The sequence below is a fragment of the Pieris rapae genome, chromosome 6 (assembly GCF_905147795.1).
Source record: "Pieris rapae chromosome 6, ilPieRapa1.1, whole genome shotgun sequence".
Classification (NCBI taxonomy): domain Eukaryota; kingdom Metazoa; phylum Arthropoda; class Insecta; order Lepidoptera; family Pieridae; genus Pieris; species Pieris rapae.
The window spans coordinates 7,113,333-7,128,208 of NC_059514.1; the positions used below are offsets into that span (position 1 = coordinate 7,113,333).

The window sequence follows — 14,876 nt, forward strand, 5'->3', positions numbered from 1 at the left end:
CATTTAATAATATAATAATAATTTTATTTATACTTACGGTTTACTTCTATTCTTAAGTCTGAGTTTGTTGGCTTCAGGGCTCTATAACTTCCAATACTGACCGTAAGAATGAATTTTGTTCTGTGGGAATCCATTTCAAAAACAATGCTACATAATAGAGAACTACATCGAGCTTGCATACAAAACGTCACTATCGCAAGGAAGTCGAAGTTTAAAGCAACGAACTTGGCATATGTTTTCTGCCCTTGTTGTTTTGTAAGAAGACGAATAATATGACAGTTGCATTACACTTGTTAATAAAAATGGCAGTGTTTTCCACAGTATCACTATAATGCCACGCTCACACGGTCCTGTTTTATTCATAAGGGTCGCTTTACATGCCTCGTTACCCTCTCGAAGTCGGAATGGCGTTAATTACATTGGTAATTACCCTTTTTATACCTCCAACGGCCGTCCGTTTTATTACATTTCTCATTCCCTAGATTTGGTATGAGAAAGTCTTGCGAAACTTCGATGGGAAATCTTTATGCTTCGAATATGTTCTGAATGTTGTACCTGTTACAATTATCACTTTTATTTGTCAAAAAACTCTTTTACTCGGTTGGGGGTTGATCATGAATTCTTGGAAAAATTATATTTTGGCCTATTACTTGAGAAAACTATCAGACGAAATAATACACCTACTTTTTACAGTGATGATTGAGATGATGAAGTATAAAGTAAGGTGAAGATGATGCGAAACTGGGGGTTATTACTACGTTGCAATTTATTTATGTATTTAGATAATTTAACACACACATTAAATTTATAAAGTGTATAGTCTATATTTAGATAAGATTAAGTAAAGAAGCATCGACTCGCAGTATCGCCCGTGTGTGGGATTTCGTGAATTTTGATTATAAGACACCTTTCAACGATTTTAGCAAAATTAAATAAACCTATATTCTAGTTATAATACCAATATTTTAATACATATAATTATAATCATAAGTATTGTTAGATATACAATAAATCGTATATCTAACAATACTTATGATATATTTATGAAAACGGCACCACAATCCATTTTGAGTTTATTATGTACATACAGACTACGACACGGCCGTATGTCTCCAGGATAAACTAGTTCAAACGTATTCAAGCACGCGTTCCTTAAAAGCTTTAAGGGTTAGTTTATTAAAGTTGAACAAGAGTTTATTAAGTATTATCACATACAGTTTATTTGGCATAACATTCTTAGTACATCACACTTCAGTTCCGAATTAAACTGTGAGCTCCAGTTTTGCTTAAAGCGAGCAATTAATTTGAGAGGTCTTTCCTTTGAGCACTCCTTGCATCAGGGAAAACGCTTAGTAATTTATGAATTGCACAAATACGTGAACTTAGTTCTGTCTGCACGTTCAAACGTTCAAACACCTAGCGTATAAGAGAAATCTCAAGGGTTTGAGCCAAGCCATACCTGCGCTTAAGTAAAGAAATAGTTAATTGAGTTATGTAACCTAACATTAGTTAAGTTATAATTTAAGCGTTAACAAAATGTAAACAATCATCGGACACTCATAAATTGTAATTTAACATTTACAATTCTGATAATGTCCAATAACAAATGTGTCACATGTATTTACGAACTCTTCATTAACTCATACTTATTTGTTTTTGTTAATCCAGCGACGCAACCCATACGACTAATGTTATCTTAGTTATAAGATCATATTTGAAACAATTAAAGCCAGTTTAATCACACCCAGCACTCAATAATGTGTTTAAAAACTTGTTTTTCAACTTAACTAGCGCTATCGAATGTTATGAAATATATATTTACATTATATTTAGGCATATAGATACATCATATACACAGACACCTATAATAAAAAAGGTGACATTAATAAATGTTTTAAACACTTTATATAATATACTTGCATTTATATAACTAGTCAAAACTATCAAAGCTTCGACGATTTAGAATTTACACATAATGTTTCAAAGTTGCAAATGTCTGCGCCATCGTGTAGAACTTATTTAACAGCTACGAACTCATAAGTAGTTATAGCTGAATGTTCTCCCTATTATTCACATATAAGCAGTAGTAACCCAAATGGTTGAATAACCTACGTTTTAGTCAAAGTAGGTGTTTAACAGCCCGTAAGGGAGTCTAGTGGTGCGTGTCGCTATAATGAGTAACCTTTACAGTCTAGGATTTAGGCTGAATACCTAAGTAGCGTGAATATTTTATCAGTCGTTTGTAGACCTTGGCCTGAACGAGACCCTGCCTTGAATGGTCTAGTTTCAAAAGAGGTTAAAGTGTAAACGATATTTTACCTCATCCGTTCGAACACAAAACTGGCTTCAAAAGGCAAATAAATAGATAAATATGCATTTTCATATTAAATCAACAAACGTACAAAAACTCGCTTTTTTAAAGCCATGTGTGTATTCATAATAAGTTTATAGTTTACACTAGTTTATTATGCTATCTAAAAAGAGTATCCTTAAAAACTTAAAAGTAATAACGTTTTTTTTTAAATCGATGCAATCACACTCTCTTGGACAAACCTTGCTTTGCCATTGAAAATTGCATTTTCATTGAATATATAACATAGCCTTTTATCATCTTCATACCCCAACCAAGGTATCAATTATTAGTGGAAAAATATCAAATTGTATGTTTTTACTAAACTAAACTTATTAGAATACACCATGAACGAGCCTAATGGATCTGCTGACGTCATATATAGCATGTCGTCGAATTGAACCATTGCGGGAGCTCACACTAGTTTCGTATCGCCTGCATTATTTCCTCGTTAACCTAATTCTCTTTTCGTCGAAATCAGCTTTCCGTAAACTTTACATCTACAGTGGACCGTGAACATTTTCGCCATACATTAAACGTATTGTGGAGAATGTTACTGTACTGTAGGGCTAACCTAATGTTAGTTCTCTCCAACATACTCTCGTACTTTTTGAAGTACGGGGGATGCGCAAAAGCAATTTCCACGCAATTTCATTCAAAGGCTTGCTGGAACTAGCTACTAGTACCGGGGAATGTTCTGTTTATATAAATAAAACTTATTTCACGCAAAATTATTATATCAAGTTTACCTGCAAGTCTCTCGATAACGATTGCTGAAAGACACTCGAAACATTTATGTAATGTAATTGAATGCAATAAATTTGTATTGACATAAAAACAGCTTTCTTTAAATGTGTAGTAAATTCGTAAACCAAGGACAATGTTAGTCGGCTTATTCTAATACTGTCAGCGAATTTGCAGTCCGGCACAGCTCTTTAAAAAAAGTTTTTATTTAGTATTTTTTTTATGAACATACGCTAATATTTAAAAAAAAATTGAGCTCTTTATCTATATAACCTAGGTTTAACTAAAACATTGAAGCACAAAGAAATACAATTAACGATACTGCTATGTAAACTGAATTAGATAATACATACTTGTATGGAATGTATGAATAGAACTAACATTAATTTTTACACTTCATACATATGAAAATAAAAAAATAAAAACAACATTGTTATTATTTTCTTCACTACTTTTATAACATAATCGGGTTTGTATATAAAATATTCCATTTGCAATATGTCAGAGCTGCTATCAACAAGTGTCAAGGTTCACATAAATTTCGATAGGCGTGGGGTTTTGGTGAAAACGGAAGGAAGCCAACGAATCTATTTAGAAGTCACTTTTTATTTTCCTTAAGATAAGTTTTGCTTTAGAATATTTTGCTGTAAGATGGAACTGGTAGACACTTTGTTTTTTCTCGAATATAGCTTAATTCAGTCCTATTTGGCTTATGTCTAAATAGATTACTATTTTTTTTATATGAAATTATCAGGGCTGTTGTATCGTGTATTGAAATAGATTCGCTGCTTAGCTGTCAAACCATTTTTATTCCCAGAATGTTTATATAGTACTTAGATACACTATGTAAAATAAATATGTAAAACATGATAAGAATTTTTAGCTTGCAATAGAATTATAAAATAAATTTAACCAGACAACTTTTTTCAGTTGAAATATAAGGCTGTATACTGCGATATTCTACCAAATTGAATTCCCGCGACATTCAATTTGGTAGACTACTTGACTTGGTCTTGTTTCAAAAAGAACTTCGATAATATGACAAGCGAATTGCGTGGGATGTGAACGGAAAATTGTTTTCGATCGTACTTTACGTGCATGCTTTACGTATTAAAATATTTGCTAATATAAAAACTATAAAAGGATTCTTTTTGGGACAAATTGTTAATGACTCGGTTTATATCTTAGAACGAAACTCGGAACATCATTCGAAACGTTTTGATACAACGTAAGAACATATGTACTTCGTAACAAAACTGAAAGTGTTTCTATAATCCCATATAGCCTGTTCAGAAGAGGTGTAAACAAATATTTTTATGTTTTAAATATTTCTTAAACATTCTTCGCGTTGTAATTTATGTCTCCTCATTTATTTTAAGAAGCACGAAAAAAAGGATTTTACAATTGAAATGAGCCAGAAGACCGACAAAATTATTATTACGTATATATATGAAAAGCTAGTAAGAGCCATCTAAAATCATCTCACTATGCGTAATCCGTGAATAGTGGACATAAGCCAACCGCAGGCTACCCGCCTGCTATCGGCAGAGACACTCATATTCCGAGCATTGTAGAATAACGAACCAAAACGGGAATTCACGTGACTTATTTCTTACCCTTTCATCATAATCGTATCCGGTTTTTAATAAGCTTACGGCCCTTCATTTTTTGTCGGAGCTTATTAACGGGTGTTAACGTTTTTGACGTTTAATGTTTACGTCGTAACTACTAAAATACTAAAAAGTTATATCTTAAGGTTATTAAAATGACACTGTTGAAGACAAAACGTTCCTTAGCTGTATGAGGTTAGTTAGGATAGCTACGCCTCTAAAGGAATTTTGACATAAACATTTTTAACTTTCCGTTTCTTAAGTCTTAGTATTTACGTACCTTACATCACCGATTTCCACCGCAAACACTAACGGTAGGTTCTCCACTTACTACGGTCCTGACTTACCTCTCTCACTTCATCCATTTTCATGACATTCACCATGCCTGCTCATGAGCTGTGGGTACTTTTTATTCGCTAATACGCCCTGAATTTGTTCCAAATATACAAAAAGGCCTACCCAACCAAACTTTGCCACCACCAATCTAAGCTTCATTAAAATATATTTATTTTAGTTATGTTTCTTTGCTTTTTAATTTTTTTACTGAATATGAGCACATAGAAAATAAAATAACAAACAAAGCTTTTCAGTCTTATACAATTTCAATTTCATTCAATAAAAATTAATTTACGACTAAATATTTTCATAAAATATGATGCCTATTCAGAGTTACACTGCTCTTAATGTAAAAGATTAATGGCGTCATTCATTAAAATAAGAATGTAATTAAATTATATGTTTCTATATTTCACATATATATATTCTATATTTGTTCATGCTCATTTTGTTTGTGACACATGAATCTGACTGCATCATTAATACACAAATTTATCTTTTAACACAAGAAACAACTACTCAAAAACAAGGTCTTACGCTTGTACTGTATTAACAAAGAGGTAAAAACTTTTGAATTAAAAGCTCCAACATCGGCTTTAGAATCATAAAACAAAACTGTTTACGAGTACAAATTGGTCTTAATAGCGTTTCAGTCAGCACAATTTTTTCACTTTTTGCGTTTATAAATGATTATGTCAAATGTTAAAACTTTCATAATTATAACTGCTGCTAGGCTGTCACGCGGTCAATATTATAATAAAATAATAATGATAATATATAGCCTTTTAATCAGATCTACTTAGGTACATACATAAACAAAGATCATTATATTAAATTAGATTTTAGAAGGTTAAACAAAAACTATTCTAATATTTGGATCTTGCTTGATTTCTGCAGTCTCAGTTGCCAGTCAGCAAAGGCCTTCTCCAACCTTTTCCATTCATATCTTTCTTGTCATCTTCCCACCTTTTTTGTGGTCTTCCTCGACTTCTTTTGCATTCCCTAGGATACCATACCAGTCACTTTTTTCTTGTCTTTTATCTCAATTTTCATCTGTCTGATTTTGTGACGTTCAGCATACTCCTTTTCATTGCGCGTTGGCAGACTACCAGTTTGTTTGTCATGTTTTGTGTTAAAGCTCATGTATGGCTACCATACATATGGACAGGTATAATGCAGGTGCATTCTGGTGATTATTAATTTTAGAAGTGTTTAATAGCTTTTTTAATAACTAAAAAGTGTTAATATTGGTTTTTCGCTTTGTAGGTCTATTGGTTTTGAACGTCAATTTCTAAGATTAAAATGCAAAATTGATTTTATGACAACAGCATTGGGTCAGAATATATTGCGTTGGTATAAGAGGATTTCGTTTTAACTTGGTCAAGTTTTAAATTAACAAGATTTCCTTTCAACTTTATCTCAATTTTAAACTTTTGCCCGACCGAGTTCATTTGCTTGAATTTATTAAGAGAAGAAAAGTTGAAAACTATTATTTTCTTTTCGAGTTCTCTTTATATTCTTATTCAATCTATCTAAGATTGACAATACGGGAAATATATAATTAACTAACGAGCTAATGAATTTTCGTATACATAGCTATATTTAAACGAAAGTGGATATTTAATAAGAAATAAAATACGTTTATTATGAAACATAAGATAGACAGGTATCACTTATTCCACGTCATTAAATTTAAACCTGTAGGCATCCCTACTCATCGGTAAAGAAGACAGAGGGTGTAGGCCGAGAGAATAAGCCGGCGAAAAAAACTCTCGGTACTCTTTTAAAAAAGCAAATCATCAAACAATACTTATTTTAAAACAAATATAGCAGTTTAATTATTATTATATAGCTAATGTTATTTTTTTTTTGTTTCAGTTAGGGGAAGGGGTGGAGCTTACACTGGGTGAGCTGCGCGCAATGGCACTTCGCCAGCAGCAACAGATCGACACACAACACCAACTGCTGTGTGCCAAAGAACAGAGGCTGAGGTACCTGAAGCAGCAAGAGGCGCGACAGCATCAGGTAATTTCTATGAAAAAGAAGTTTCCTAGTTTCTGCACTGGATTTATCGACATTTCTCTAATTACACAAGTAGGTGATCAATCACCTAATCCACCGCGGAGACTAATATTAAAATATGTGGCTGTAGCTTATATGTTCCAGCTAATATTAATCAATTATTTAATATAAACAAAAAAAAACGTCTCGTTTTGTCTAAAGTAATTGACTGATTTCTCTTATATACAAAATACACTAAGAAAAAAGAAACTAATATTTAGCAATTCGCTTATTTACACAGCTTATTGAATATTGAATTAATTGACTTTAAGTTTGTATGGTGGATTAATTATTGTGTTAAAACGTGAACCTTATCCCTTAATACCCCTGCTGGCATCCCTTGGGATACGATAAATGAATGTGAGATATCGGATCTGCTTTTAATAAACACAACGGAAAATGTAATTTCTCATTCTTTCATAATGGAAGTATATCAGAATCTTTTAAATAACGAATATCGACATAATTTGATACAAATCGGACTTAGCTGAAAGATTTTTCAATAATATTGTTTAAATTGTATTGTGTTTCAATGTATTACATATGTAAATTTTTCTTTGAAATTGTATGTAGTTATTTCAACTTCATTGACGAAATTAAATATATGTATATATGTAGTCCCCTTTGTATAGCTTTGTTACTTAGTGCTCAACGCATTGGTTCTATTCCTGGCCAAACAGTTTTTTGGTTTAATATGCACGGAATGCGGATTATCAGGCATTATTAAAAATATCAATGTAGCAAGAAAAATACATTTTTACACGCGCCATAATCCAATAAACCATTTCAAGTATGTTTTTACTTTATGATCTCATTTCCTTAATTAAAAATGCAAATCCTTTCTGAATAATTACAGACGCTTTCAGCTGTACAGCAGATGTGCCCAACAGATTATGAATAGCTTTTATCTGATTTAACATGTTTAAATGCAGTACTTACTCTTTCTTTGCTTTAATAATAAAACCTATTAATATACTAGAAGGCTTCTTTTGATCTCATTAATTACTAAAGCTAGAATGTTTATTTCAACAAAGTTAGGGAAACGTTTTATTAAATAAAATTGCTCAGTAACAAATAAATAAAGATACAATTTGCGTATCTTAATTCGTTAATTCGATGTCGGAATTTGGAGTTTAGCGATAAAGTGAAAATAATTTAGAATCCGGACTTAATAAATCTCAAAGCCAAGCTCTGCCCTAATGGGATATTTATCGTAATACTTTTAGGCAATAAATCTTCACCAATATTATAAATACAAAATACTACACCTACACCGGTTGCCTTTTCGTATTTATGCCTTAGCCATGAAAAAACTTATTATTAGTGTATTCTAATTACCTTGAATGTTTTAAAGTATGTTTTTTTAATTCTTTACAATAATTAAAATATCATATTCACGTTTATTAATTTTAATCAGCTTCAGAAGAATTAAATAAATCATTATTGTATTTATTTTTTCTGGCGTGTATTATAAATAGTAAGGAATTCTTTGGGTTTTACTAGGTACGTAATTAGGTATTTTTCTGTTATATTGAAGATTGTAGTTAAAGTTCGTATACACATTTGTGATTGATTGATTTCCTTTGTGTTGTAAATTGCTTTGTTTAAGTTCGGTTCTTAACCGTTAAAATTAAACCCATATTTATAAATTTTATTTCATTTCAAAACAGCATTTCTATTGAACTTACATTATTTTCAGGTAGCCGTAGAGGGTGAGCGGTTACGGCGGCTACGCGAGCGCGTTGAGGCTCAAGAGCAAAAGCTACGACGGCTACGAGCGCTACGAGGCCAACTTGATAGAAATAAACAAACTAATATTGCACTAAGTGAGTATAATCACAAATTCTTATTTTAAACGCATTATCTGATACAAAACTTTTACCATTTCTTAAAAAGCTTTCAAATCAATTGATGAGCCTTCACTCCCTTCTTAAAATTACAGCACATTTAAATATTTTCAATTGATATTGATAATATTCAACTCATAAAGATTGTAATTCAACTCATAAATATCGCTTTGTGAGTCTCAAAAGTTACAAAGATGCGCAAACGTTATTTATGTATTACCTGAATTTAAAAAACTTGTGTGTACTTATATACACGTGTTAAAAGTTATACTTCTTTGGCGTAACAAGACTTGTAGCAAAAAGGTATTTATGACATTCTTAGAAAGTTTATTATCTAGTTTAAAAAAGTTTATTAAATCTCACAAAAAAACTAAAATGTTGACTATTGCTAACTTCTAGGTGTAGGGTTTTGTTACGGTATGGTGTGCGAGCGAATCGTAAAAATTTACTCTCATCATTTTTTCCTAACGCGCCAAAAGAAGTATAACTTTAGGCTCCTAGACCTGATGATAAGTGTTACTGCCGCCCATGACACTCAGCATGTCCAGCTAGTGCGTTACTGGCTTTATATTAATATTTCCAAACTGAATGTTATATATAATATGCATAATTAAATGATGTTCCCGCAATAATTGTAATTGCATTGGCCGCTCAAATCGCTTTAATTGCAGAATTTAATATGTAGTCACATTACACAGCAATTTGGTACAAATTGATGTGTTTTGTTAAACGATATAATCATTACGAATTTGCTTTTAGTTTAGGCTCGTTAATCTTTATAATGTGATCTAATTGGGGATATAATTAACTATGGTATATCATGACTTTGAATGAGTGAAATGTTTGTATTTTATTTGGTGATAATTTTCGTACGGAATTTTACGCAAAGATTTGCTCTTAATATGCATTGGAATAGGTCTGCTTATCTTTGTAATATAAAGTCAACTTTTTTGCGTTTCTAAACTATTTCTATACTAATATTATAAAGAGGAAAGGTTTGATTTTTTGTTTGTTTGTTTGTATGAATTGAATAGGCTCCGAAACTACTTGGCAGATTTGAAAAATTCTTTCACTGTTGGAAAGCTACATCATTCCTGAGTGACATAGGCTATATTTCATTTTCAAAAAAATAGGCATCCTTACTAAAATTACGATAACATTATCATTTGTTTATTATTTGATACAATTCTAACAGATGGCGCTGAGTTAAAGGTAGTAGTTTGGCAAGACGACGTTTGCCAGGTCAGCTAGTACTACATAAAATTTGAATATAAAATTATGATTTTATAATGCATATGAAATGACAAAATATTGAGCGTTTTGTATAGTTTCTTTAGCCTTCATTTTACTATGAAGCGTAGATTCGCGGGAAACGACTTTTCTTAATACATAGAGACATTTCGCTTGTGCTATCTATTTATTTAAATCACTAAGAGGGCAGGAACAACTTAGAGCAGCTAATACTGTGTAAAAATATTCATAGGACTAATCAGAACAAAATAGTATTGGCTATTAGAAGAACATTTGGGATTATCAAAACCCTGTCAGCAATACCATTAGCTAGAAGATATGACTATATTTAACTTAACCACCGTCCTCTGGAGGGTTAAGCCATTAATTCACAGATTAACTCGCCCAACTATTAACTTGTGTTTAAACTCATACTTAACGTTTAAGCGTGATAAACTCTGCAACTAAAGTTATCAAATTGAAGTTAATTGTTAATGTTAAAGTTATAATTTATTTTTAACTGAACGTTCGCTCTGAAAGCCTTATATCGTTATTTTTATTTATTCTATTTTGCTTTATACATATACAATTTGGAAAATGATTGTTTATATAATTTATGGTAATAAATAACAGTGGTCATCACAGTGTTCATTTAATAATGTCCGTTTAAAATTTTAAACACTTGCTCTTTACCGTGCTAACGAAATAATTAGAACTCTGTTAGTTATTTATTTAACGTTATAATTATATGTAAATGTAATATGTATATAAATCTTGCAGTCTATTTTGTAGACTTGTTCACTACTGATAATATCTACAAATTGAATTTACGCAGCAGGTTGCATTATTTTTATGAATTAGGTGAATTAAAGTACTTACATTTACTAGCAAAAGTAAAGCTTATGCATAAAGTCCAGAAGCTAGCAGAGGGAGTGTGGTTATTGAATTAAATCCAATTTGGCTTTAATTGGCAAAACATGGTTAAGGCTATCTTTACGTTATGTAAAGTACGAATATTTACATTATGCGCTCATGATAAAAGTGTAAATAGCGATACTTCATTTAAGACTATTTCCTTTATTTTGTGTTTTTTATATATTGTAGTTTTAAGAGAATATTGGATTACGAGTTCCAAATGTGAGAGTTTTGGCTCCACTGAATTGTTGTAAATTACGTCCTTGAACTACATTTTGTAGTAAGTTAAGTAATTATTGAATCAATACGTGTTGCCAATGGCTTCAATATGACGATCAATATTATGTTTCCACGATAGTTAACAACTTATATACGTAAGTATTTATGATGATATATGTACAGTTATTATGTTCTCATCTGGGTTGTAAATATTACACATTCAAATTGTACATTCACGACTTCTGAGCAGCGATATATTTGATAACAAGTAGACTGATCACGATCAACCTACTGGTTTTAAAAGTATGAAACTAAGAACCGCGAGTTCAGTTGGAAACAAGTAACAAAACCTTGCGTAAAAGTTGTAATGACTCCTGGAAATTATAATCTAGGTACGTAAAAATTTTCAGAGTTCATTCCGAGAGCCTCATAAAGAACACCTGGCAGTGTCGTCACAATTGATCAATATACCTTATTTACGAAGGCCCAAATTAAAGGAACTTAATTAACTTTCCGCGGACGTAATAACGAATTTTATTAGTGTATTCAACGTAGTGTGATTTTCTAAAAATCTATTTACGTTTTTGCATGCTATATATTATTATTATTTATCTACTCTATGATTTTATACATTTCCAGCCAGCATTCTCATGATTGCATTAAAGTTTGTCAGGGTTATTTTAATTCATTTTCAACTGCGACTTAATTAACTGGTGTGACCCTATTTATATCGTACATACTTTTATTAATAAGTAATTGGGAACCACTTAGGTATATAAGTATCTAACGCCACACTATTGTGCCTATAATAATAATAACAAAAAAATTATATGACAGAAATATGGTTATGATAAAATTCATCTATCGTTCCCACACTAGGGAGACCATGGGTGACGATATAGGTAACAATTATTTCGTGATTCATGGTGCATGTTTTTTGAATGTAAAAGTAGTACGTATGTGTGAATATGATTATTTGTGAATGGGTGTGTGTGCGTACGTATTTGAAAGTGTAGCTAATAGTTGAGAGCGAAATGTGTGAGCTGCGTCTGTGTTAGTTTTTAGAATCTCAGAATCATACAAAAATACGTAGAAGGCCTATATAATTTCGAAATCTAATTCGGCTAGAGTATTTTTCATAATAATACACATTATCATACAAAATGTTATCTAATATGCCATTGATTATATCCCATTTATCTTATTTATTGAAACTACTACTATTATGCTATATCATGGACAGAATCATATTCCTTTTATGTGATGAGTTCGAAAGATAATATTAAACGCAGACGAAAACGATTTTCCGAAGTTATAACGAGTGCAGTTTCCAATTGACTTTCAAGTTCGTATTGGTTATCAGCTATCACTTTCATATCCCAGTTGCCCAGAGTTTCATCCCAATTAATATCTAGACCATTCTGAGCGTCTGCCTATGACACTTGAACTATTCATATCTTCTATAGACCGGTTTTTGCATACTTGGTATCAATTGTAGATAGTACATATGAATCCCAGTAGAATACGAGTAAAAGATATATAATTGTAATTTTTTTGGATATTTCGAAATACATGCACATTAAATTGTCTTTTCATTCAAAATATATTCTGAATTAAATGGGATAATTTACCAGATTTGAAATTACGTCGTTGTATACTCGCAGTAACTCATGCACTCAGGTGTGATAACGGTTCAAAAAAATAGGTTGAATAATGTCATTATTTTAAGTAATCAAGTTTGTTTATGGAAGTGCTGGGAACCCTGACACAGGTATTTTTTACTTAAAAGGGTTTCCAAATCTTACACTTAAAAAGAAAATCTACTTAAAATGAATAAAGACTTTTAATTATTATTATAGTAACTATGTTATTGTATAGGTGAACCAAACTTATATCGTAAAATGTATTTTGTTCAAAAGTTTTAAATTAAAATTTAAAACAAAATAAGCGTAATTTCAATTTCTAATCTACCTTCAGAATACCGTGATTTTGCCTTCCGCAACGATGTAAGCCACGGTGATGATTCATATGTTAACATTCGATTATCAATTACTCCAATAATTGAACTCGAACGGGTAGCGAATTGAAAAACGAGTCATTGCAAAACAATTCGATTGTTCGAGCGCTATGGGGCATGGGTCAAAAATCTCACGGCTGAATTAGATTTTTACACTCGAGGCAAAATCCATTTAGTTTCGTTCGTCGGTATTGCAAATGCTTGTGATGTGGGTGAATAAAATAAAGTAATTCACGCAGGAATGAAAATATTTGTGTTGTCAGTTCTGAAAATGATTGGACAGACTTGTTTAAATATCATACAGTAAATACACCCATAGAGATGGCGCATCTACCCCTAACGAATCTTATACTTAGAGGACTTTGTGGATTTCTTAAATGTTTGGTTCTGAAACATGCTAGTTTCGCTTTACCGTACGAGCAATTGGTTTCTTCTTATGTGCTATTGACGTAATTTTTTTTACCTTTTTACCACGATGCACTTTCTGATCTATAACGTTTCGCTTAAGTAACAATATAATAATTAGAATATATTTCTTATGCGATGTTTTCATAGTTTAATGACATTTAATAAAAACTGAACTGTGAAAACTTAATTGTGGAAAGTAAATATATCTCTAGTTATGTGAGTACCTACCTATTACCGTCTGTAAGAGTCTTTGATGTTTTTATGAGAAGCCTAGCACTTAAAGAGCACAGAAAACCAAATCATTATTCAAGTCCAGTGATAGAACTAAATCATTTCCGAAATTAAATCTCTCAAGCAGTATACAGGGCGTCCCACGGCGATGCCACGCGGAGGGAAAGTACCTTAAATATTAATGATAGGATATTTTACTGAAAGAAGACATCGTTTAATTTTTAATAATAAGTAGAACTGCATTCACAGATTTTTTAAAAATCGCCTACCTCAACCGGGAATCGAACCCGCCAAATGTGACAGTAAAATTACATGTATTTTATAATAGCGTTTGAAAGGGCTACACATAAGCATTATTTTTCCTTAATAACCTAGCATATTAAATGAAGCTAAAAACATAAAATTTTACATTTTATTAAAAAAAATAATTTATCAAATGCTCAAAATGTGATCCGTTCTGTTGTATACAAATTCTCACTCTTTTAATAATTTCTCTCCCTATCGATTTACTTATTTTTGCATGGTGGATGTTTGAAATAATACGTCTAAGTTCATTTTGTAACTCCTGCACACTGTTGTACCGATTCCTGTAAACTAAATCTTTTTTTTTTAAATGAGCATTTTCCTTCCTGGATCGGCACTTTTGGACAAATTAGATGGCCACCGAGATCCCCAGATCTAACCCCACTTGATTTTTTTTTATAGGGTTTTTTTATGGGGGTAAAAGATTTAGTTTACAGGAACCGGTACAACAGTGTGCAGGAGTTACAAAATGAACTTAGACGTATTATTTCAAACATCCACCATGCAAAAATAAGTAAATCGATAGGGAGAGAAATTATTAAAAGAGTGAGAATTTGTATACAACAGAACGGATCACATTTTGAGCATTTGATAAATTATTTTTT

At 31.5% G+C, this 14,876-nt stretch overlaps 1 protein-coding gene across 6 annotated transcripts in view; it reads left to right on the top strand.

Annotated features, from left to right (window-relative positions):
* LOC110991377 (apoptosis-stimulating of p53 protein 1) overlaps positions 1–14,876 on the top strand; it is a 176,068-nt gene that overhangs the window by 140,852 nt on the left and 20,340 nt on the right. For all 6 annotated transcript variants that reach the window (XM_022256721.2, XM_022256723.2, XM_022256718.2 and 3 more), the window contains 2 exons: positions 6,919–7,065; positions 8,801–8,927. In XM_022256721.2, coding sequence (XP_022112413.2) covers positions 6,919–7,065; positions 8,801–8,927 — 274 coding nt within the window. The remainder of the gene's footprint in view (positions 1–6,918; positions 7,066–8,800; positions 8,928–14,876) is intronic.